Genomic DNA, 26,269 nt, shown 5'->3' on the forward strand with positions numbered 1-26,269 from the left:
TGTTCTGAGCTAATTATTGCATGTGATAATGGTTTTTTGTTTGTTTGTTTGTTTGTTTTTGAGACGGAGTCTTGCTTTGTGGCCCAGGCTGGAGTGCAGTGGCGCTCAACGCAACCTCCGCCTCCCGGGTTCAAGCGATTCTCCTGTCTCAGCCTCCCGAGTACCTGGGATTACAGGCATGCACCCCCACGCCCAGCTAATTTTGTATTTTTAGTAGAGACGGGATTTCTCCATGTTGATCAGGCTGATCTCAAACTCCTGATCTCAAGTGATCCACCCGCCTCGGCCTCCCAAAGTGCTGGGATTACAGGTGTGAGCCACCGCGCCCGGCCAATGATTTTTTTAAGAAAATATAAAAGTAGCTTCTGCTGCAATATCTTGATTAGATGTGAAACAGTTTTAATGGAGCATGCATCAGCATCTCCTGAAATAGGAAAGACAGATGTGAACAGTGAGGTTGGGTTGAAATTATATTAAGTTTTAAATTTTTGATAAGGTTTTCTGTTTATAATGAGGGTTTCTGGATTTTTAGAAATAGATTCTGATCTGGAACCTTTTCAAGAATGTTTAAGGTATTTTTCATGCCAGCTCTAATCTCAGGCCTCAGATATGTAAAGTGGAAGTGAAAACTGGCCAAGAATGAAGTATTTCATATGCTAGTATATATTTTTGGTAACTTCTTAAAAATGTTTCTGTTTTGAAAAACAAGGTAGACTTGTACTTGGTTCAGCAACAAAATTATTTTGGTATTATCTCTGGTTTCTAATATCTAAATCATCTTTAAAATGGCATCTGTGATATTATTAAAAATAAATAAATCAGCTAATGAATTAGGCGTGATAAAAATGCCTTCCCAGAAGATAGTTTCTCTGCTACTTACGGTCAATGGGCTTAACATAGGTAAAAGTTTTGAAATCTGCTAAATTGGCTGGGCGCGGTGGCTCACGCCTGTAATCCCAGCACTTTGGGAGGCTGAGGTGGGCAGATCACCTGAGGTGAGAAGTTTAAGATCAGTCTAGCCAACATGGCAAAACCCCATCTCTACTAAAAAAAAAATATACAAAAATTAGCCAGAGCGGCACACGCCTGTAATCACAGCTACTCGAGAGGCTGAGGCAGGAGAATTGCTTGAACCTAGGAAGTGGAGGTTGCAGTGGGCTGAGATCGTTCCACTGCACTCCAGCCTGGGCAGCAGAGTGAGACTCTGTCTCAAGAAAAGAAAAGAAATGAAATGAAATCTGCTAAGTTCATTTCTATCCCTCACTTTCCCTGCAAGCTCTTCTTCCCCTTTCTGGGCAACGTGTCCTTTTCTGCTTTAGGCACTCCATGCCCACTTGATTCTTCGTGTTTGCCCCTTTTTTGAAAGGAAAAATCTAATATCAATCACTTCAGCTTTCTGATTGGCCAGTTCCACTTCCAAAAATTTATTTGTTTATGTAAACATTTTAAGTTTTGTGGTTTCTGAGGATGTAATAGAAGAAATTACAGAGACAGGCAAGCAGAAGGGATGGTTTGCTTTTGGAGAGGGCAGAGGAAACCTTGAAACCATACTGATTCCAAGGTCTTTCTTAGGGAAGCTAAGTCTATTCATAGGAGGAGGTCAGAAAGGAATCAAATCCAATTCCCCAATTTCTATTTAATTTTATTTTATTAGAGACAGGATCTTGCTCGGTTGCTGAGGCTGGAGTGCAGTGATATGATCATAGCCTACTGCAGCCTGCAGCCTTGAACCCCTGTGCTCAAATGACCCTCTCACCTCAGCCTACCCAGTAGCTAGGACTGTGGGCACATGCCACCATGCCCTGCTTTGCCTTTTTTTTTTTTATTTATTTCTCATAGAGACAGGGTTTGCTATGTTGACCAGGCTCCGAACTTTCAATAAGGAAGATAAGATCCAGAAACACAAAATAATTTACCAAAAGTCACACAGCTATTTTTAACAGAGCCAACATACTAAATCCACTTTTACCTTGTGGATCATTTATTTCTCTGCTTCCTTGAAATCCTGAAGCAACCACACACAAAATTATATAAAGAACTGTATTTTAAAATACAATTTTATAAGTAATAACTTGGCTTATATGCATTGAAAAAGAGTGGAAGGGTGTACGCTAAAATGTTAGTAGGACATTAGCTCAAGTAGAAGAAATAACTCTTAAACCAAAAATAGAAATAACTCTTAAACAAGAGTTATTAAGAGTTAAGAAATAACTCTTATACCAGTAAATAGAAAGTATTTGACACTTATATTTATACGTTTGCTCACTCATTCGTTTTTTTTACTTTTAAAGACCTGGGATGGATAATTGGATAAAATTGCCTGGGTGTCAGAATATTACTAGTACCAAATGCAACTTTTCTTCACTCAAGCTGAATGTTTATGAAGAAATTAAATTGCGTATAAGAGCAGAAAAAGAAAACACTTCTTCGTGGTATGAGGTTGACTCATTTACACCATTTCGCAAAGGTAAGAAAAAGTTGCTAGCTGAGTTATATTCTTTAGTAAGTATTACCAGAGCAGTTCACTTTCCAAGCCATTCATTTGCGTGATGCAAAATCTAACATCTTTTAAAAAGAACAAAAATTCCCTTAAACCTGTATCTTCTTCCTGCTATGGCTCCATTTGTCGTACTTTCCCTGTAGTAGTGGTTCTCAAAGAGTAGTCCTCAAGGCCCTTTCAGGGGGCCGTAAAGGCAAAGCTATGTTTACAACAAATCTAAGACTTACTTGCCTTTTTTATTTTTGTTCTTTCTTGTATTCACAGTGGAGTTTTCCAGAGGAGGCTGTTTGATGTGTGATGTGGTGATATGGTCACTGATTTAACATAGAATTCAATGTGAAATTCATCTGCCTTCTTTATTAATCCAAACATCCAAAAGATTTGGAAAAAAATGTAAAACAGCACCACTCTGAAGTTTTTATGTTCCTGTGGCAAATGTTTGTTACCATAAAATAGGTTTATCATTGTTATTTCTTTTTTTTGTTTTCTTTTGAGAGAGAGTTTTGCTCGTTGCCCAGGCTGGAGTGCAATGGCACAATCTCAGCTCACTACAGCCTCTGCCTCCTGGGTTCAAGTGATTCTCGCGCCTCAGCTTCCCGAGTAGCTGGGATTACTGGCATGCACCACCATGCCCAGCTAATTTTGTATTTTTAGTAGAGACAGGGTTTCTCCATGTTGGTCAGGCTGACCTTGAACTCCCAACCTCAGGTGATCCGCCCACCTCAACCTCCCAAAGTGCTGGGATTACAGGCGTGAGCCACCATGCCCAGTCCATTGTTATTTCTTAATGGATTAATTAGTTAAAATGGATTGAAAACTTTACCAGTTTTAATTAATGTGCTAATATAAAAATATACAGCCCACATAAATAACGGCTGTTTGGGATCCTCGATAATTCCTTTAAGAATGTAAAGGAGCTGAGTGTAGTGGCACACACCTGTAATTCCAACACTTTGGGAGGCTGAGGTGGGAGGATCACTTGGGGCCAGAAGTTCAAGACCAACCTAGGCAACATAGTGAGACCCCATCTCTACAAAAAATACATAAAAATTAGCCAGGCATGGTGGTGCACACCTGTAGTCCCAGCTATTCAGGAAGCTGAAAAGGGAGGATCACTTGAGCCTGGGAGATCAAGGTTGCAGTGAGCCTTGTTTGTGCCACTGCACTCCAGCCTGAGTAACAGAGCTAGACCATATCTCAAAACAGAGCTAGACCATATCTCAAAACAGAGCTAGACCATATCCTGAGACCAAAAGGTTTGAGAACCACTGCCCTTTACCAAGAATGATGTGTACTCCCTTTCTATACCACTTATCTTCCCATTCCCTGTCAGCCCTCTCCATTCAAACTCTGTTCCTCATCACTATTAAAACCACTCTCTTCAGCCAGGCGCAGCGGCTCACACCTGTAATCCCAGCACTTTGGGAGGCCAAGGCGGGCGGATCACGAGGTCAGGAGATCGAGACCATCCTGGCTAACACAGTGAAACCCTGTCTCTACTAAAAATACAAAAAAAAAAACTAACCAGGCATGGTGGCGGGCGCCTGTAGCCCCAGCTACTTGGGATGCTGAGGCAGGAGAATGGTGTGAACCGGGGAGATGGAGCTTGCAGTGAGCCAAGATCGTGCCACTGCACTCCAGCCTGGGTGACAGAGCGAGACTCCGTCTCAAAAAAAAAAACAAAAAACAAAACAAAACAAAAAAAAACCACTCTTCTCAAGGTCACAGCAGCCTCCACAATGCCAAGCAAATTCCCAGTCCTCTTCTGGCTTCATCCCTCTGTAGCATAGATGTGGTCATCACGCAGTTTTTCCTTTACTGGATCTCTAGGGCACTGCTCTTTCCTGGTTCTCCTCCTGCTCACTGATCGCTTCATCTTCCCGACTTTTCAGTGTTAGACTGCTGCTGGGCTCAGTCGTTGAACCTCTTCTCTTTCTGTATCACTCCACTGGTGATCTTACAGCTTTCTATCCTATCTGTATGCTCTTAACTCCCAGAAGTGGCAGGCACATGTTAAGTGCTCAGAATTATTTGTTGAATGAAGGTTTTGGCATTGTATTAATAAAGTTCCATAGTAATTGTTTTGATTTTTTCACAGCTCAAATTGGTCCTCCAGAAGTACATTTAGAAGCTGAAGATAAAGCAATAGTGATACACATCTCTCCTGGAACAAAAGATAGTGTTATGTGGGCTTTGGATGGTTTAAGCTTTACATATAGCTTAGTTATCTGGAAAAACTCTTCAGGCGTAGAAGTAAGCATTATTTTTACCTTTGTTTAATCAATGTGAGAGAAAAATTAGGTGAATTAGTCCTAAAATTTAACTTTATACTTTTTTAAAGAACCAACTTATATTTTTATTATAGGAAAGGATTGAAAATATTTATTCCAGACATAAAATTTATAAACTCTCACCAGAGACTACTTATTGTTTAAAAGTTAAAGCAGCACTACTTACGTCATGGAAAATTGGTGTCTATAGTCCAGTACATTGTATAAAGACCACAGGTAAGGAAGATGTTTTGTTTTAGATTCAATAAATATATAAACAGATTGTCAATTTTGGCATCTTCCCCATATTGCTGAAGTTTACATGATAGGTTAATATATGTTAAAAACATTGTAACATTTACATAAGCAAAATAAATGTTACTTGGGATTTTTGTCTCAAATAGTAATGAAAATTAATTCTACTTAAAAGTTCGGGCTGGGCGTAGTGGCCCACGCCTGTAATCCCAGCACTTTGGGAGGCTGAGGTAGACGGATCACTTGAAGCCAGAAGTTCGAGAACAGCCTGGCCAACATGGGAAAACCCTGTGTCTACTAAAAATAAAAAATTAGCTGGGTGTGGTGGCGCACGCCTGTAGTGGTAGCTACTTGGGAGGCTGAGGCACAAGAATCCCTTGAACCTGGGAGGTGGAAGTTGCAGTGAGCCAAGATCGTGCCACTGCATTCCAGTGGGGAGAAAGTGGGACAACAAGTAAGGCTCCGTCTTAGAAAAAAAAAAAGTTCAAATATTTTGTAATGACAAAACTTTTCATTTGTTCAGAATCCACATGAAGCGGGAGGTAGCTGAACTATGAGTTCTGCAAGTGGGAAGAAAAGGTGGGGAAGTAGTTGCTAGTAGACAAGTTATTCTTCCAGAAAGCATACCTTTGTAAGTGGAATGTTAAAATATGAAAGTATCCTGATATATTTAGTCAGTAACGTCTTTCCAATAATTAAGGTCAAGGGCAGGAGCTGGGATTTGTTTATTTTAATTGTAAATTTCATATGCTTCTTTTTTAATCAAACATTACACAAGGGTTTAAAGTGAAGTCTTCTCCTCCCTTCTTATCCCCAATTCCATTCACTAGAGATGAGCGTTGCTTAGCAGTTTGTGTATATCCTTTCACAGCTTTTTTCAGGACTTGGGTTTTGTTTTTTAAAATTACAAAATAAAATCTTACTAGAAGTATTTTACAGCTTGCTTACTTAACCCAGTGTGTTGGGGATATCATTCTATATCAGTCAATGCAGATCTATTACATTCTTCATTTGATCTTAGCCATCTGTTGCATTCTTTCTTTTTTTTTTTTTTGAGACAGAGTCTCACTCTGTTGCCCAGACTGGAGTGCAGTGGCTCAATCTCGGCTCACCACAACCTCTGCCTCCCAGCTTCAAGCAATTCTCCTGCCTCAGCCTCCTGAGTAGCTGGGATTACAGGCGTGTGCCATCATGCCTGGCTAATTTTTGTATTTTTAGTAGAAACGGGGTTTCACCATGTTGGCCAGGCAAGTCTTAAACTCCTGACCTCAGGTGATCCATCCACCTCAGCCTCCCAAAGTTCTGGGATTACATGTGTGAACCACTGTGCCTGGCCTGTAGTCTTTCAAATGGCTGCATAGTATTACATAGTGTGAATACAAACCATATTAAACTATTACCTTATAATGATAAAATGCAAGCCTTTATCTTCTTGCCAGTTATCTCACTTGAGTAAAAATGTGTGCTTTTTTTTATCTGTTCTTTGGCTTCTAGTTGAAAATGAACTACCTCCACCAGAAAATATAGAAGTCAGTGTTCAAAATCAGAACTATGTTCTTAAATGGGATTATACATATGCAAACATGACCTTTCAAGTTCAGTGGCTCCAGTAAGTTCCATTCCACAAATTTCCTTTTGCCCAGTTTGTTTTGATTATGCTTCTTTTCACTCTGCGTCAGTCACCAGGTCCTTGCACACAGAATGACCGACTGGGAGGTGGGTACGATATATTGGAAACGTGAGAAATCTCATTTCTAACCCCAGTTCTGCCAGTAACTAACTGGATGACATTGAGCTAATCGCTTAACCTCCATGGGCCTCAATTTCTTCACTTGTAAAATAGATGGATTCTAATATCTGGGATTCTTACTGGCTTAAAAAAAAAAAAAGTGTGACTAGTTGCATGTGTTATTTCCCCAATCTGGAAGACTTGACACTTGACCCTGATCTTTTTCTTAAGAACTCGCTTCTTCATGAGTCCTTAAAATGATCTCAGTCCACTCACTTGTTCAATTGAAAAAATTAGCCTTCCTGTTTTCTTTATTACTTTAGTGGTTTTGACAAAATTTTGTAGTAGTTACCTCAGTGGGAAAGAAAGTTGCAAAGAACTATGTTCTATGTGGTTGAGCAGAGGCTAGCTAAACACGGATGAAGTCTAGGCACTGCATAAATGAAAGAGAACTGGCCTGGTGCAGTGGCGCATGCCTGTCGTCCCAGCTACTCAGTGGGCTGAGGCAGGAGGATTACTTGAGGCCAGGAATTGAGGCTGCAGTGTTCTATGATCACACCTGCTAGTAGCCGCTGCACTGCAGCCTGGGCAACATTGTGAGACCCCATCTCTAAAAATTAAAATTTAAAAAAAGCCAATAAAAGAGAAGTGCATGTAGTTTATATTGATTGGAAAATTGTAGGAGATGAATAGAGAGAGAAGAGGAAAGTTAAGTAGAAGGAAAAGTGGGTTGTGGGGAGAAAAGAGATGAAAGAAAGATATACATTGGTGGCAGAGGAGTAGAGAGAGCAAAGGCAAGTATAGCTAAGACAGGAAAGGAAAAGTGAGAAGAAACTGGAAAGAAACAAAAAATGAGGGAGAAGGGAAGTGTGAGTACTGCTATGATCAATTTCTCTCTATCTTTTAGTGTTAATTTTGAACCAAGGGTGACTGGTAGAATGCAAATGTGTTTATGTGCATATGTGCCCCACAATGCATATATAACCTCACAAACCAATCAGGAAACTGTTCAGTAATCTTTTGTGTATACCTCACTTTCAGAAGTGAATAAATAATAGGGTCACTAAATAGATAACGAGAGGTATTTCTGATAGCTGATCTCTAAGCTTCTTTTGGGTACTTACCACATTGTACAAAGCACTGAAGAAATGGAAAGAGTCAGCAGAATCAAACGTGGTTCAAAAATTGAAAGCAGTTAGCCGACATTGCAAAATGTTGTGTGGTTTTAGGACTAAAGACTGGAATACAAATTATAAGGGTTGCAGAAATTGAAAATGTAAAGGTGAATAGGGGCTGAAGAGACCAAAGAAGCCATAAGGAAAGAGATGAGGTATGAACAAGGCCTTGATTGTTAATTCAGATTTTTTTTAAGTAGACAACTATTAGGTGTTAGTTTTCTATTTCTGTAACAAATTACCACAGACTTAGCAACTTAAACAGCTGTTTATTGTCTCAAAGTTTCTGTGAGTCAGGAGTCCAAGCATGGCTTAGCTGGGTCTTCTGCTAAGCAGTCAAGGGGTCAGTCATTCATACAAGACTTGGGGGCCGCTCCCAAGCTCACATGTTGTTGGCAGAATTTATTTCTAGAACTCATGGTGGCTCGCTTCTTAGAGGCCATCAGGAAGGGAGAGTCTGACCTCTGGATTCTTTTTTTTTTTTTTTTTTGAGACGGAGTCTCACTCTGTCACCCAGACTGGAGTGCAGTGGCATGATTTTGGCTCACTGCAACCTCTGCCTCCCGGGTTCAAGTGATTTTTCTGTCTCAGCCTCCCGAGTAGCTGGAACTGCAGGTGTGCACCACCACACCCAGCTAATTTTTGTAGTTTTAGTAGAAATGGGGTTTCACCTTGTTGGCCAGGCTGGTCTCAAACTTCTGACTTCAGGTGATCCACCCGCCTCAGCCTCCCAAAGTTCTGGGATTACAGGCGTGAGGCACCACGCTCAGCCAATTTTTGTATTTTAGTAGAGATGGAGTTTCTCCATGTTTGCCAGGCTGTTTGCAAACTCCTGGCCTCAAGTGATCTACCCACCTCAGCCTCCCAAAGTGCTGGGATTAGAGGCATGAGCCACCATGCCTGGCCTAGATCCTCTTTTAAGGGGCTCATCTGATTAGGTCAGGCCCACCCAGAATATAGTCTCTCATTTGATTCAACTGATTTGGGACCTTAATTACATCTGTGAAATAACTTCTCTTCTGCCACTTAATGTAACCTAATTATGAGAGGAGAGCCTCCATCGTATTTACAGGTCCTGCCCATGCTCAAGAGGAGGGGATTATACAGGATGTGTACACCAGGGGGCAGGAATCTTGGGGGCCATCTCAGAATTTTGCCTTCTCCAGTGGGGAGGATGTCCTTCTAGAGTAGCAGAACATTTGGACACCAGGTCGCAATGGGAAGAAAGCTGAATAAGTAGAATGGGACAAGATTAGGGTCAACCTCAGGCTGTCCTGTAGGCTTTTGGGGATTTTGTGTTGGGGTGATAGTTAACCTGAGCTCTGGATTTGAGGAAGGTTCACACGGCGACATGGTATGTGGGAGAGTGGACTAAGGAGACACTAGAGAGAGACAAGGAAACCAGTCAGGAGGCTATTAGAGTTCTGGGCCTGAACTGAGATGCTTTTAGCTGTTGGTTTCTGGGCAAGTTACTTAACCTCTTTAGCTCTCATAACCCTGCAGTGTGTCTCTATTTTACCACTTACCCATTGGTATGCTGGAGCATGTTTAGCAGCTGGCTTTCCAGAAAGAAAAAGTCCTATTTTGTAGTGTTTGCTGATTTTCGTGATATAAATATTCCCACCATGGCCACTTTCAGGCCACCAGCCTGATGTCCCTGAACATAGAGTTGGGAAGATAGGCACAGTAGCACACCACTATCATATAGCTGCAGTAGATAAAGATAGCCCCAAGAGCTTTGACAATAAAATGTAGTAAAATAATTAGGACAAGGTGAATTTGTTTATTACCTCTGTCTTTAAAACAATTTTTTATTTGCAAATTTATATAACTTAATTTTTAGTAATGGTTTTTCTTTAAAAACCAGTTTGTACTTTGGGAGGCCGAGGTAGGTGGATCACCTGAGGTCAGGAGTTCGAGACCAGGCTGGCCAACATGGCGAAACCCTATCTCTACTAAAAATACAAAAATTAGGCAGGCCTGGTGGCGTGTGCCTGTAATCCCAGCTACTCAAGGGGATAGAGGCAGGAGAGTTGCTTGAACCCAGGAGGCGGAGGTTGCAGTGAGCCAAGATCCTACCACCCCACTCCAGCCTGGGTGACAGAGCGAGACTCAGTCTCAAAAAAAAATAAAATAAAATAAAATAAACCAGCTGGCAGCATTCCTGGAAATTCTAACTAACAGATATTCTTGCATATTGATATGAGCCACCTCCAGCAGAGCACAACATGATCACAGTCTGGAACAGTCTTTGGTTTTAGACTTAAAAACAGGTTTTGGTTTTAGATGCATATCTCTTCCATTGTTTGTGAGTTTCCTGAGTGTGGATACTATTTATTTCTGTAACCTTAGCCCCTAACATAGTGTCTGGCATATTGTAAATACTTAATAAATATCTAATGAATTTAAAAAATATTTGTCTTAAAAGCGCCTTTTTAAAAAGGAATCCTGGAAACCATTTGTATAAATGGAAACAAATACCTGACTGTGAAAATGTCAAAACTACCCAGTGTGTCTTTCCTCAAAACGTTTTCCAAAAAGGAATTTACCTTCTCCGCGTACAAGCATCTGATGGAAATAACACATCTTTTTGGTCTGAAGAGATAAAGTTTGATACTGAAATACAAGGTAAGGCAGTAGTTTTTACTGGAGATTGTAATTTTCTGGTGCAAGTTCTTAAAATTGTTTTTCTAATTGAACATTATTTGTTTACAAATTTTTTCTAGCTTTCCTACTTCCTCCAGTCTTTAACATTAGATCCTTTAGTGATTCATTCCATATCTATATCGGTGCTCCAAAACACTCTGGAAACAAGCCTGTGATCCAGGATTATCCACTGATTTATGAAATTATTTTTTGGGAAAACACTTCAAATGCTGAGGTAAAAAGACTGTATAGTATAATTTTGTAACTTAGTTATAACTATGATTTGGGTAAATAAAGCTTGAATTTAAAATTTGGGGGAAATTTTTAAACTTTATGTGGGCTGGATGCAGTGGCCTGTAATCCCAGCACTTCAGGAAGCCAAAGCGAGAGGATCGCTTGAGCCCAAGGGTTTGAGACCAGCCTGGGCAACATAGGGAGACCCTGTCTCAATAAAAATTTTAAAAAATTAGCCTGGCGTGGTGGCGTGCACCTGTATTCCCAGCTACTCGGGGTGGGAGGATCACTTGAGCCTGAGAGGTCAAGGCTGCAGTGAGCCATGGTCGTGCCACTGCACTCCAGCCTGGGTGACAGAGTGACTGACAGCCTGTCTTTAAAAAAAAAAAAAATATGATTAACTCAGATATTAACAAAATGAAGAGCATGAGCATTTTTCATGTTTTGCACTGTAGAGTTATGGGTGAGCTGCATCTGGGCCCCAGTTTGCTTTTAAAATACAGATTCCTGAGCCTGTTGTTACTGAATCATCATCTCTGGGGATGGAACTCAGGAATCTGCATTTTTAACATGATTCCCATGTATTCATCTAAACCTGGGTTTCTCAGCACTATTGACGTTTGGGCTGGATAGTTCCTTGGGAGGGGCTGTCCTGTGTATTGCAAGATGCATGGCAACATTCTGCTTTCTGCCTACTAGATGCCAGTAGTGTTCCTTCCTAGTTGTGACAACCAAAAACATCTTCAGATATTGTCAAATGTCCTCTGGTGGCTCCTCTAAGGGGACAAAAATTGGTTCTTATGGGACAAAAGAATTTATTTAGTACAGTTGTTTGTTTTCCTCCAAAACCATTGGAAAGCATTCTTCCAAAGTTCAGCTTTGCCCAACAAAATCTTATTCCGTAGTATTTAATTTTATGATCGGGGAAGGATTAGGAAAAAATTGCCCAAAAAGTTGTTTAGTTGGGGAGGTAATGAAAAAAGGGTTGATAAACACTGGTCTAAACCCTAAAATTCAGATACCACTGACAAAGATAATATATACCATCAGATAATATACGTGTTTCCCAGATCACTTCTCCCTCGTGGAATGACAGTCAAGAATCGACCTTTAAAACTCCTGTCCAGTCAGGCTGGTAAATTCTTTAACTTCACTTCATTTTCTATTGGAAATCTAAGCAAATTCCATTGATTTGGCTGCTTCCCTTTTTAACTGTCTGACAGCCCTGTAACCATAGCTTGATGTAGCCCATTGAGAATTATGGTCAGTTTTCAGATGTCTGTAGATCAGACAAACCTAAATTTCTATCTCACACTGCTAAATTGTGTAACCTTACGTACGCAAGGTGCTTTACCTCTTGGAGACTTTGCTTCCTCTTCTCTGAAGTGGTGTTAATCATAACAACTAAATTTTTCAAAAGGATGTTTATAAGGTTTAAAAGGAAGTAACAAATATGAAAATACCTAGCACATTGCTGGACAAGTAGTAGAGATTCAATAAATTGTAGTTGCCATCTTAACCTATACTGGATAATATATCAATAATTGTTACTATAGAAACTCTTATTGAATACTTATATGTAAGGTACTATGCCAAGTATCGTACATGAATTGTCTCAGTCATTCTTCAAAACAACCCTGCCGGATGATGTGATTTGTTAAATTGCTGTTTGGCAAATACTTGGGATGACTTCCTCCCTGCATCACCAGACTATAGATGCTGGACCCCGAGCAGATGTGCTGAGAACAGAGGCCTTAAGTGTGCTTGCAGGGTTTGGCTTGGCTCTTCCGCTGCTCCTGTTTGCCAGGAAGAAAGCATATTCCACAGTCTCTGGTCCAAGGAGGATTAGAGGCTGCTGGAGCTGACCTAAACCCCATGCACAGCCTCCATGGGAGCTGCCCAGCCAGTCTGTAGACTTGCGAGTGAGAAACTACGTAATCGTGTTGTGAGCCACTGAATGTTAAGGCAGTTTTGTGTTTTTTGTTTTTGTTTTTGTTTTTGTTTTGAGACAGGTTCTCATTCTGTTGCTCAGGCTGGAGTGCACTCATGTGATGCCAGCTCACTGCGGCCTCGACTTCCTGGGCTTAAGTGATCCTCCCACCTCAGCTTCCCAAGCAGCTGGGACTACAGGCACATGCCACCATGCCCAGCTAATTTTTTGTATTTTTGCTAGAGATGGAGTTTCACCATGTTGCCCAGGCTTTTTTGGTGGTGGTTGTTGTTTTGGAAATAGGGATTTCCTCAGCCTCTCAAGTAACAGAGACTACAGGCTCACACCACCATGCCTGGCTAATTTTTTTGAAATTTCTTGTACAGACAGAGTCTAGCTGTGTTGCCCAGGCTTGTCTTGAACTCCTGGGCTCCAATGATCCTCCTGCTTGGCCTCCCAGAGTGCTGGGATTACAGGTGTGAGCCACTGGCTTAGACCTTATTCTGGCAATAGCTGACTAATACAGATAGAAGCAATAACTGTTCCGATTTTATAGATCAGGGAATCAGGCAGAGAGAAATTAAATAATGCTTGCAAGACCACACAGCTGTAAGTGATACCTCTTAGTAAGTCAGTTTGAGGCCAAAACCCCTACTCTTAACCATTCTGTCACTAATCAGAGGTAATACAATGACAATTACCCCAGACTTGGCATGTACTTGTAAATCAATTAGAATTCTCTTAGGAATAGATCATATGCTTTTTTGGCAGCAGCATTTTTAACTTTCTGATTTGGTTATAGTGGTGTGTCTAAAACAAATTTATATTTCTTACACATATACTCTGTAATCCCAGCACTTTGGGAGGCCGAGATGGGTGGATCACTTGAGGCCAGGAGTTCAAGACCAGCCTGAACAACATGGTGAAACCCCATCTCTACCAAAAAAAAAAAAAAATTAGGCGTGGTGCCATCTGCACCTGTAATCCCAACTACTCAGGAGGGTGAGGCAGGAGAATCGCTTGAACCCAGGAGGCGGAGGTTGCAGTGAGCCCAGATTGCACCACTGCACTCTAGCCTGGGTGACAGAGCGAGACTGTCTCAAAAAAAAAAAAAACACACATACCAAGTACGTGGGAGAGGCCAATGTTAGACTGAACATAAAAGAATTGAGAAAGTACATATTCCCTGATTTCATGAGGTGACTAAATTTTATCAATGATTTAATTATATTTTCTAGAGAAAAATTATCGAGAAAAAAACTGATGTTACTGTTCCTAATTTGAAACCACTGACAGTGTATTGTGTGAAAGCCAGAGCACACACCATGGATGAAAAGCTGAAGAAAAGCAGTGTTTTTAGTGACATCGTGTGTGAGAAAACAAAACCAGGTCAGAATCTTTTATTGTCTTTTTTAAAAATGTAACTAGACATAATAAAAGTAATTCTATACTGTACATTGACAATTGTAAAACATTTTCTCTTTACTGCAAAAAATATATAGAAAGAATATTTTCATCATGAACTACATGAATCAGAAGTAGACTGTTTAGAAAATATTTGTAATGCTTAACTCAAGTCGGTGTTGTTGGATGCTTTATATTTCATCCAGTGTCCCTATAATTAATTTCCTTAATTTATTGCTCTTTAACATTTAATAAGACTATTAGTTTTAAATTTTTTAAATATAATCCTTAACATAATTATCATGTAGAAATCACTTAGTTCAATTGTGAGTTTTGTTAATGTGGGAATTGGTTTAGTCTCATTTTCTATTTTACAGTTTCTAGTGTTGACCGGTAGAGGCTTCGTCACAGAATATCTATTAAATTTTGCTATTTGTGTGGTGTAAAAGTGCTGAAGGATACTTGCATGTTTGGCCTGTCTATCAATATTGTATTTCTCCCTGAGGATCTCTTACTTCCGTTCCCACGCCAATCTTTAAATGTAAATGTCATTGCCTACGGTTGCTGTGGACTCAGTGCTACCAGAAATATTTTTAAGAGTATTATTTAATAGATTTTATATTTCCTTTCATATGGCTAGTCTTTCACACAGCTGTCAGCACTGTTAAGGCACTTGTGTGTCAAAATATATGCTAAATATCACGTATATCTTTTTAGGAAATACCTCTAAAATTTGGCTTATAGTTGGAATTTGTATTGCATTATTTGCTCTCCCGTTTGTCATTTATGCTGCGAAAGTCTTCTTGAGATGCATCAATTATGTCTTCTTTCCATCACTTAAACCTTCTTCCAATATAGATGAGGTATGTTACTTTTTTTTTTTTTTTGTCAACAGCTAGGAAATGAACAGAAAATGTGTTTGATTTCAACAGGATATATATATAGGTTTTCTTGATATCCAGAAAATAATAGAGACTGATTTGGGTATTTTCTTCAAAGCTTTAGTCAATTAACTTTAAAAACAGTAATTTAATGTAGTAACATAGCATGAGAGAGTAATGATTGTCCTTAATTTCATATTTTTCTGGCAGTTCCTAGATTCACTCTGGCATTTGTTTTACCGTTTAAAGCCTGTGATTCTTTGGCCAAGCATGGTGGTTCACGCCTGTAATCCCAGCACTTTGGGAGGCTGAGGCGGGTGGGTCACTTGAGGTCAGGAGTTCGAGACCAGCCTGGCCAACATGGAGAAACCCTGTCTCTACTAAAAATATAAAATTAGCTGAGCGTGGTGGCACATGCCTGTAATCCCAGCTACTCGGGAGGCTGAGGCAGGAGGATTGCTTGAACCTGGGAGGTGGAGGTTGCAGTGAGCCGAGGTCGTGCCACTGCACTCCAGCCTGGGTGACAGAGCAAGACTCTGTCTCTAAATAAGTGAATAAAGTCTGTAATGTGATTCTTCTCAGTACAGACAGTCCCCAACTTACGCTGTTTCAATTTGTGATGCGTTTGTCGGAACATAATTCCATTGTAAGTTAGGAGCATCTGTGTATATCCAGAAGACGGAAATATTCTATCAGTGTAGAAAGTATATACCATGGATGAAATCACACAAAACGAAGTAACTAAAAACATGAGACTGTTCTTTTTGTTTTTGTTTTTTGTTTTTTGTTTTTGAGATGGAGTCTCGCTCTGTCGCCCAGGCTGGAGTGCAGTGGCCAGATCTCAGCTCACTGCAAGCTCCGCCTCCCGGGTTCACGCCATTCTCCTGCCTCAGCCTCTCCAAGTAGCTGGGACTACAGGCGCCCGCCACCACGCCTGGCTAATTTTTTGTATTTTTAGTAGAGACGGGGTTTCACCGTGGTCTCGATCTCCTGACCTCGTGATCTTCCCGCCTCGGCCACCCAAAGTGCTGGGATTACAAGCGTGAGCCACCGCGCCCGGCCCATGAGACTGTTTTTTATGGCACATCACAGTTTTTTGTTTGGCACGTCTATGAAGTTAGTGTATTAAATGAAAGCACTGAATGGTGAAGGCCTAAGCATAGAATCTGTTCCTGGGAAACCATGTGCTCATCTAGGGTGGGTTTTATGAATTTGAGCGAGTCACTAAGGGCAGGTACGCAAGTACCCTTGGCTGTAAACCACCCCATAGAGGTGTGAAGAACAAAGGAGATAAACCATAAGAGCTTTACCACTCTAAAAATGCTCCGTAAATATTAACAATTTTACTATTATACCCCTGAGTTTTTAAATGTCATTCCTGTGTACTCTAATATTCATAGCTATTATTTAAAATAGACTTAAAAACTAGTTACAATAGCTAATAATTTCTCAACTGTGCTTCTTCTGGATATATATGGGTTGGATACAAACATTTTTATTATTTCAAAAAAAAAGTCATGATCCCAGAGCCCGCCCGCTCCTGTCCTTCCCTGTGTTCTTCCCCACCTACCCCTGATGGCACAGTGCACCTTTCTTAGGTGCTCTTCAAAGACTCACCACAAAAGGTACTAAGATATGAGTGACCTCACTAATGGTGCTTTTAAACATTATAAGGCAATTAGTATGTTCTTAGGCGACTTTTTAATATGCATGCCAGAAGATAGGTTTTCTCAGTAATGGACATAAGAAACTAAAGCTATTATAACTAGAAAAGGAGTTTTTATTATTTTAAATAATTGATTTCTACTCTTTCCCTTTTTTTAAATTAGTATTTCTCTGAACAGCCATTGAAGAATCTTCTGCTTTCAACTTCTGAGGAACAAATCGAAAAATGTTTTATAATTGAAAATATAAGCACAATTGCTACAGTAGAAGAAACTAATCAAACTGATGAAGATCATAAAAAATACAGTTCCCAAACTAGCCAAGATTCGGGAAATTATTCTAATGAAGATGAAAGTGAAAGTAAAACAAGTGAAGAACTACAGCAGGACTTTGCGTGACTGGAAATGAACTGTGTCAAGTATAAGGTTTTTCTGCAGGAGTTACACTGGGAGCTGAGCTCCTCACCTTCCTCTCAGTAACTACAAAGAGGACAATTCCCTGTTTGGGGGAAGAAAAAACATCTTCAGATCAAAGGTCCTAAAAATACAGACAAGCTTTTAACTATTTAAAAATGAAATTACAAGCCCAGGCGTGGTGGCTCACGCCTGTAATCCCAGCACTTTGGGAGGCCGAGGCAGGCAGATCACGAGGTCAAGAGATTGAGACCATCCTGGCCAACATTTTCAAACCCCGTCTCTACTAAAAATACAAAAATTAGCTGGGTGTGGTGGCTCGTGCCTGTAGTCTCAGCTACTCAGGAGGCTGAGGCAGGAGAATCACTTGAACCCAGGAGGCAGAGGTTGCAGTGAGCCGAGATCATGCCACTGCACTCCAGCCTGGCAACAGCGTGAGACTCTTTAAAAAAAAAAAAAGAAAATAAAAATTAAAAGAGTTGAGACAAACGTTTCCTACGTTCTTTTCCATGTGTAAAATCTTGAAAAAGCCTGTCATCGGACTTGAATTGGATGAGATGAGTCAGATCAAAACAATGGCCACCCGTCTTCCTCCTGTGAGCCTAAGTGCAGCTGTGCTAGCTGTGCACCGTGGCTACGGATGACGTCTGTGTTCCTGTCCATCACTGATGCTGCTGGCTACTGCATGTGCCACACCTGCCTGTTCGCCATTCCTGACATTCTGTTTCATTCTTCCTCGGGGGATATTTCAAACATTTGGTCTTTTCTTTTAACACTGAGGTTAGGCCCTTAGGAAATTTATTTAGGAAAGTCTGAACACGTTATCACTTGGTTTTCTGGAAAGTAGCTTACCCTAGAAATGCCAGAAAGATGATCCCTAAAAATGTTGAGGGACTTCTGTTCATTTATCCCAAGAACATTGGCTTCCACATCACAGTATCTACCCTTACATGGTTTAGGATTAAAGCCAGGCAATCTTTTACTACACATTAAGACTTCTGATTCAAAACTTATTAGAACAATAGCTTCTGGCTGGAATCTGCAATCACTGAAGTCATAGAAAATAGGTAACTATCTAATTAGAGAAATAATTGTATTTTAAGATCTGAGAGTGTATACAAGTTTTAATATACATGCCATGCCAGAAGATAGTGTATGCAAGAAGTCTTGGGACCAGAAAATGGCAATGATAGGAGACTGACACAGAAGAAGAATGCTTCCATAGGAAAGAAGTCGCTGGCTTTGGTGCAAGAGGAAGAAAATGTTCCACTGGGAGCCCGAGCGCCTAATCAGCTCTCAGTGATTAACCCACTCTGTTGTTATGGGTGGTCTCTGTCACTTTGAATACCAGGCTGGCTTCTCTGCACTGTCTAGCAGTATTCAGATACCCCTTCTGCTCAGCCTGCTTGGCGTTAAAATACAAATCATTGAACTGAGGGAAAAAATGTAACTAGGAAGAAAAACCTAATTTAAGAAATTACATAATGCTTTCCAAAGGCACCTACAACTTATTTTTAAATTACTTGCTACTGGGGATTACCCATGGATATCCTTAATAGGCAGGAAGTCTGGGAATTCTGGTGGCCTCTAGGGCAGTGTTCTCACAGCACAGTTCCTGCAGGGACCAATGAAAGAGAAAAAGAGACAGCATGCTGGGGAGCGGCCATTGCTAAGGCCAGTCTGATTTAAGTAGTCATTTCTGCTGAAAAAAACAGATGATCCTGGTGGAAGAAAAGGTTGAAGGCAGCTGCCCTCAGGAGGGCTGTGATGCTCAGCACATCCTGGCACATACACATGTCTGCAGGCCACACCGTGCATGTCCCCAGACCTGCCGCCTGGCTTCTGGAGTGCTTCAAGCAGAGCATGGTGGGCCATTGAAGAGACCCAGGAATCTCCTCTGAGACCCACTCTCTGCTGGAGAACCCCACGGTAACACATTTTCATCTTTGACCAGAGGCTGTTTTTTGTTTTGTTTTGTTTTGAGACAGTCTCACTCTGTTGCCCAGGCTGGAGTGCAGTGGCTTGATCTCGGCTCACTGCAACCTCCGCCTCCCGGGTTCAAGCAATTCTTTGCCTCAGCCTCCAGAGTAGCTGGGATTACAGGTGCCTGCCACCACACCCCACTAATTTTTGTATTTTTAGTAGAGACGGGGTTTCACCATGTTGGCCAGGCTGGTCTTGGACTCCTGACCTCGTGCTCCACCCACCTTGGCCTCCCAAAGTGCTGGGATTACAGGTGTGAGCCACAGTGCATGACCAGCCTGACCTTTGGAAAAGCCTTGTCACTCTGGACTTTTGCATCTTTGAAGAGGCGATGGGAGCATATGATGACTGCCTGCCACCATTGCTTTTCACACTACCGCAACTCAATGATCCTGTCCAGGACTTCTGGCCCTGTGTTCACCACTGGGAAAACATGCTTCAGACTGGGTAGCCTAAAAAGGATCAATGCCCTTGTAGGATGTGGAGAAGGGAAAATACAGACGTTAACATTAAAAGACACCAGTGAAATTGTTAGGTCTCTAGGAAGTTAGAGCACAAGGCTTCACGTTTTGAGACCATCTGTGGTTTTCAGTGAACAAGCACTGAGCACCGCAGCAAAAAAACAAAAAACAAAAAAAAACCTCGTTTTTAGCTCGTCTTCTAGACATGAAAAGGCAGTTGCATTCCACTCTGCATTATGTTCTACATGTTGCTTTATCAGCATATGCTTAGCTGTAAGTGACAAGTATTTTTTCTGAACAGAAGTTTACTTAGAAATACCATGGACTTGGGGGTGCCACATAACTGCCTCAAAATTAGCATATTGATAGTTCTTGGAGAGACCAGGTATAATCTAAGAATTTATATGAAAGATTTGTATCATTAGAGCCAGAAATAATTTTATATTAATATATAATACAGATTAACATTATATATAATATGTACCTGTGTAACTTCTGACATGAGCCTGTAAACATATTCATATATGTACCTGCACATGTACCCACATGATGTGGGTCTTATTTCTTTAGTATGGACTTAAAGTACTTACTCATATAGCTTGTAACTAAAAATTAGAACAGCTCCCTAGAATTGCGAACTTTTTAAGAGTCTGACCAGAAATTTGCAACTTATAAAAAAGTTACTTTTAAAAATATAAGTTAGGGCTAGGCACTGTGGCTCATGCCTATAATCTCAGCACTTTTGGGAGGCCAAGACAGGAGGATCACTTCAGGCCAGGAGTTCAAGACCAACCAACCTGGGTAACATGGCCAGACCCCATCTCTATTTATATATATATATAAAACTTAGAGTTTGTATCTTCCCCTAAAAGAGGCCGTGATATTTGCAGCAGCCTCAAATTGCTCTTAAGGGGTTTGGGTGTGCAGAAGCTTTCCTTTCCCTACCCAGTAACCATGTGACTACCTAACATGTTGTGTATTGATTTATTTTGTTTGCTGTCTGTCTCCCCTGCCCCACTGCTAGAACAGAGGCTTCAAGAGAACAGGGACTTTATTATTCATTACTGCATCCCCAGTAATGAAGGTACTTAGAAAATAATTATTGAATGAATGAAATCTAAACTGTGAACCTGAGGGTGTTTGTGGCAGTGTTTGTTTTACTGAATTGTAGAAGGACATAACCGTGTTTTCAGTGTTTCTATGGAACAAACTTGTACGTTTTATTTCACTTGTGTTTTGTCTTAAACCCTACTGCTGGAAACAATTTTGTATAATAAGCAATGGGCCCAAAAGTCTAGGGGTTTTTTTGTACTTAGTGAATTTGTATGCAACAGAGGTGCTGCATCTGATGCCTTTAAAAGGAATTCATCATGGAAGGGCTGAGGCCTGTGCTTGGTGTTCAAGAGCCCAGGATTGAGCATCCTGAAGGAGCCACTGCAGCCGTCACTGTCCCCAGAGCCTGTGGAGATGGAGTCCGTTTGCTGCTTTTTCTTCCCGCTCTTAAGACATGGCTGGAGCACAGTCTTCATTGAACGTAAGTTTGCTGTGGTACTGCATAGCCTTGCTTTCTTGAACTAAACTGTTTGCCCTTCACAGTATTTCTTCTGTCAGGATTAGTTCGTTCCAAGGAGGCTGTTAGTCTCACAGATAAGTAGATCTCTCCTGCCATCTGGACACATTTCACTCAGAAATTGAATACAATTTGTATTCAGGCTGGGAACCTGAACACACACTTCTGTTTTTAAGCTTCCCTTTTTTACAGTGGACAAGGACACAAAAAATAAATCATCCCTAATGCCCAAGAAATGCCCTGTTACTTAGTAACGACAAAATACCAGTAACTTCCAGTTGTTTCTCACTACCTTTTTCATTGAGTAGGATGATAATAGAATTACAACTCTTGAGGGCAACATAAATATAGGTGGATATTTGTGTGATATTGATGGAAAAATAGCAATCTTTTTCTTTACCTGAGGGGAACAAAGGCAAGAGGGGAATTTGATAGTGTCTCATAACAAAGGATTTCTGAGTTTTCCTCCCCTTTCTGTGATCTGTCTCCACTTGGAACTCATGTTCTAGCAAAGGACATTTTGTGGGTGAAGAAGTGATTAATGATGAGGATGAAGAAAATGTTGGCAGTTCCAGCCTGGCCAACATGGTGAAACCCCGTCTCTACTAAAACTACAAAAATTAGCCGGGCATGGTGGCATGTGCCTGTAATCCTAGCTACTGGGGAGGCTAAGGCAGGAGAATCGCTTGAACCCGGGAGGTGGAGGTTACAGTGAGCCGAGATCGCACCACTGCACTCCAGGCTGGGTGACAGAGCGAGACTCCATCTCAAAAGAAAAAAAAATGTTGTCAGAGAAGATATTCTGTTGTTTTTTTTTTTTTTAAGGTCTTGGGAAAGAGGAGGAAGTTGAAAAATTATACCACTCAATAGCTGGATTAAATTAAACATTACTTCCCACAGTGACTCACCACCCTTAAGCCTCCCTCCCAGATTTTCTGGATACATCAAAGTTAAGAAAAACCTATTTTCCTATCTTTCCAGTAAAAGGACCCTTTTTTCTAAACATAGTCCTTAAATATATAATAGGCTTTTTGTGTACTTGACTCTGTTGTCTATTCCCAAATTTTATAATACTTTTAATATTCTGGAATTGTACTTAGAGAAAGAGATGATTCTAAATGTTGTAGTATAAAAGTACATCATCCACTCTGAAATCTCCCTAAAGACCTCCACTGCATACATCTGTAGAAGTCATCATGCCCCATCTGTGTCTGTACCTGCGGGTGTGTCTAGCGTGCTCCCTGGGGAAGGGATTTTATACCATTTGCTTGTATTTATTTGGCGAGCCCCATGAAAACAAGGACTTTTTTAACTTTGTGGCTGACACTTGGTTACCTAAGTGTTTAACAGTGAGCGGAGACGTTGACGGTACAGACACTGATTGGATTTACCACTAGGGGGCAACAAGTCACCCTGTTCAGGCTGACAATCGGTTACTATTTAATAATTCCATTCCCAGAAGATACTCCAAGTATGTTTATACAGGTGGTTTCTTAAAGTTCTGTTTGTGATTATCTCGTCTTGAGCAAATGAGGAAAGGATGTGAAGGATCTGGTGTCCCCATGATCTCACCCAGAAATGGTTTGAGATAAAGCAATTGAGCAAATACTTAGCCCACCACGTCTTCTACCACTACCACCTTCGCCTTTTAATGAGCAGGACTTTGTAGTAAGCGAGTTGTTGAAAAGGAGCTCCACATCCTTAGTAACAGCCTTGGGAAGAAGTAGGCATTGCTGCAGAGCTGAGATGAACCTGCAAGGAGACAGCCTTGGCCCCAGGGAATGATCCCTGCACTGCGCCCCCTACTGGCCTGGCTGAGATGACTAGCTGTGATTCCCTCCTTAGTCTCACCTGTTGAAGATGGCGCAGAACAGTTACAGCCAGGATCAAAAAAGATAATTAATACTTCAGTGTCTCCTGCCCTATCCGCCCCCAGGGAGAGGCCAGACCATTCAGGGTACCAGCTGGAGGTTATAACTAGGGTGGAGTGTAGAGACAGTGTTTTGTGTCACTACTTCCTTTTTTTTTTTTTTTTTTGAGACAGAGTTTTGCTCTTACCACCCAGGCTGGAGTGCGGTGGGGCGATCTCGGCTCACTCCAACTTTCACCTCCCAGGTTCAAGCAATTCTCCTGCCTCAGCCTGCTGAGTAGCTGGGATTACAGGCGCCTGCCACCACGCCCAACTAATTTTTCTATTTTTAGTAGAGAGCTTCCTGATAGCTGAACACGCAGAGGCTGCTGGGAAGGGCATAGAATCTCTGCAGTCCTTCTCACATACCTTATCCTATGCATCTCTTCATCTGTATCCTTTGTAATAGCCTTCATAATAAACCGGTAAACGTAAGTTAGTGTTTCCTCTAGTTCTGTTAGGCAATCTGGCAAATCAGTTGAACACAAGGAGGGGGCCATGGGACCCTCAATTTATAGTCGTTCAGTCAGCACAGGTAAAACCTGGGGCTTGCAATTGGCATCGGAAATAAGGGGGCAGTCTTGTGGGAATGAGCTCTCAACCTGTGGGACTGAAGCAGCATGGTTTGTCTGGGGTAATACGTGAGGTTTATTGCCCCACGCCAAGGAGATCGAGGATGGGGACACACAAGGAGTGGGTTTAAGAGCAGAAGTTTAGCAGGCAAAAGAAAGAAGAGACCTTCCCTGTGCAGAGGAAGGGGTCCCAAACAGGTTTCTGGGTTTACACTCTGTTGCCTGGGCAACAGAGTGAGACTCTGTCGTGAGTGTGCAGTTAATCACGTAGGCTTGTGTTGATGTCAACGTAAGGCAAGTCCTTCCTCATTGCTCTACATCAGTGAAGAAATGTGAACGCTAAGGTTTAGACTGAGAAGTAGGGCAGGGAGATTGGATGGAGGTAAACTTTAAACATTTTGTGTCTTAATTTCTGCTTGTTTACCCCCAAGAGAATTTTATAAATCAATTTACTTCTTCATGTTTTAATTAACATCTAAAATATTTCCTGACACGTTTAAATAGTTGTAAAAGAAATACTTTACAGTAGGTCGTAAATGTTCACATTTTAAAATAAACTTGCTTTATCACGCTTATAAATGCATTCAATGGAATCTCCTATCAAAGCAATCTGATACCCATCATTGTCTACTTTGAAATTACAGAAACTCGGCCGGACACGGCGGCTCACTCCTGTAATCCCAGCACTTTGGGAGGCCTAGGCGAGAGGATTGTTTGAGTCCAAGAGTTCAAAACCATCCTGGGCAACATAGACGACCTTGTCTCTACAAAAAAATGAACAGAATTAGCCAGGTGTGGTGGTATGTGCCTGCAATTCTAGTTACTTGGGAAGCTGAGGTCGGAGGATCTCTTGCACCCTGGAGGTCAAGGTATAGTGAGCCAAGATTGTGCCACTGCACTCCAGCCTGGGAACAGAGCGAGACCCTGTCTCAGAAAAAATTTTTTAAAAAGAAACTCCAGAAACTCTTCTTTATGGGTTCTGAAACTTTACATCATTTCCTTTCCTCCTTGAATTCGTATTCTTATTCCCACAGAAGTTTATCTTCATGCAGTAGATTTATTGATCATTTATCGTATATCTTTGCAACAAAAAAGTATATAAATTGATATATTTCTTTTTATATGATCATAGTCTCTGAATGTTAAAAAGAAAAAAATCTGGCCAGGCGCGGTGGCTCACGCTTGTAATCCCAGCACTTTGGGAGGCCGAGGCGGGCGGATCACGAGGTCAGGAGATTGAGACCACGGTGAAACCCCGTCTCTACTAAAAATACAAAAAAATTAGCCGGGCGTGGTGGCGGGCGCCTGTAGTCCCAGCTACTCGGAGAGGCTGAGGCAGGAGAATGGCGTGAACCTGGGAGGCGGAGCTTGCAGTGAGCCGAGATCTGGCCACTGCACTCCAGCCTGGGTGACAGAGAAAGACTCCGTCTAAAAAAAAAAAAAAAAAAAAAGAAGCTGCCCTTCCTTTTGTTACTAAGCAGAGAGCTACAGGTAAAGGTAAGTATCTTGGGGGGATATTTAACCTACTCTGTGTTCAGCTTATCTTCTGTAAAGTGCCAATTTTCTGAACATCCAAGGAATACATAATTGAAATTGACTATTCCCCTACCTGCTCCTTTTCTCTTGCAACTTGTGGATTCAATAAGGTGACCATACCCTCCTTCTTTCCACACCAGCCTGTTTTTTTCCCTTATATTGAAGCCCTCAAAATCATCTTTGGAAAAGGCACAGACCTGTCTCCTGGGCATTGTCCTTAACCTTGGCAAAGTAAACTTCTCAATTGAGACCTGTCTCAGATACTTTTCAGTTTACAATCAACAGCAGCTAACATTGACTGGGCGTGGTGGCTCACTCCTGTAATCTCAACACTTTGGGAGGCCGAGGTGGGTGGATCGTTTGAGCCCTGGAGTTTGAGACCAGACTGGGCAACATGGTAAAAACCCTCTCTACAAGAAATACAAAAAAGTAGCTGGGCGTGGTGGTGCACACCTGAGTCCCAGCTACTCAGGAGGCTGAGATGGGAGAATCACTTGAGCCCAGGAGGTGCAGGTTGCAATGAGCCAAGATCAAGCCACTGCATTCCAGCCTGAGTGACAGATTGAGACCCTGTCTCAAAAAAAAAAGAAAAAGAAAAGAAAAGAAAAAACCCAGCAGCTAACATTATAAAAACAGAAACTGCCAAACATTATACATCTCCTGATGGACAGATCAAGAGTAGTCTTGAAAAAACCCATTGTTAGGAATGATAAATTCCTCTTCAAAGGGTTTAATTGTGCAAAGTTCTTGCTCTTTGTTCAGAAGTCCAACCTCCTTGTACTCTCTCGTTTCTAGCCTGCAAACAACTCTCCCGCTCTGGTTGCGCCCTGACATGCCCAGACATGTTCAGACATGCCTTGTACTCTGACAGACAAACTACTCCTACCCCATCCTTCTCTTAACTACACATTTACCGTATTTAGAGAAAGTTTAAGTCTTATCCAATTGGGTTAGTTTAGATTGTGCAGTCCAGCTCCAACCAATGGGGAAAGGACACAGGAACAGAAGCTGCATGTGGGGTAAAAACCCTTCTCTCCTTTGTTTGGTGTGCTCTTGCAAGCAGATGGACACAGGCAGCACCCTTCTGCAGAAGTAAATGTGCCTTGCTGAGAAATTTTCTGTCTAAGTGCTGGTTT

General features: G+C 41.4%; 1 protein-coding gene across 1 annotated transcript in view; it reads left to right on the top strand.

Annotated features, from left to right (window-relative positions):
- Positions 1–21,348, top strand: part of IFNAR1 (interferon alpha and beta receptor subunit 1) — a 34,109-nt gene extending 12,761 nt beyond the window's left edge. Inside the window, exons 3-11 of the mRNA XM_003263869.4 lie at positions 2,292–2,467; positions 4,599–4,753; positions 4,866–5,007; positions 6,520–6,634; positions 10,358–10,557; positions 10,656–10,810; positions 13,978–14,128; positions 14,861–15,006; positions 16,854–21,348. Of these exons, the coding sequence (XP_003263917.2) occupies positions 2,292–2,467; positions 4,599–4,753; positions 4,866–5,007; positions 6,520–6,634; positions 10,358–10,557; positions 10,656–10,810; positions 13,978–14,128; positions 14,861–15,006; positions 16,854–17,087 (1,474 nt within the window). The 3' untranslated portion in view covers positions 17,088–21,348. The remainder of the gene's footprint in view (positions 1–2,291; positions 2,468–4,598; positions 4,754–4,865; positions 5,008–6,519; positions 6,635–10,357; positions 10,558–10,655; positions 10,811–13,977; positions 14,129–14,860; positions 15,007–16,853) is intronic.
- Positions 21,349–26,269: the final 4,921 nt, after the last annotated feature.

Source organism: Nomascus leucogenys, chromosome 25 (genome assembly GCF_006542625.1).
Source record: "Nomascus leucogenys isolate Asia chromosome 25, Asia_NLE_v1, whole genome shotgun sequence".
Taxonomy (NCBI): Eukaryota; Metazoa; Chordata; class Mammalia; order Primates; family Hylobatidae; genus Nomascus; species Nomascus leucogenys.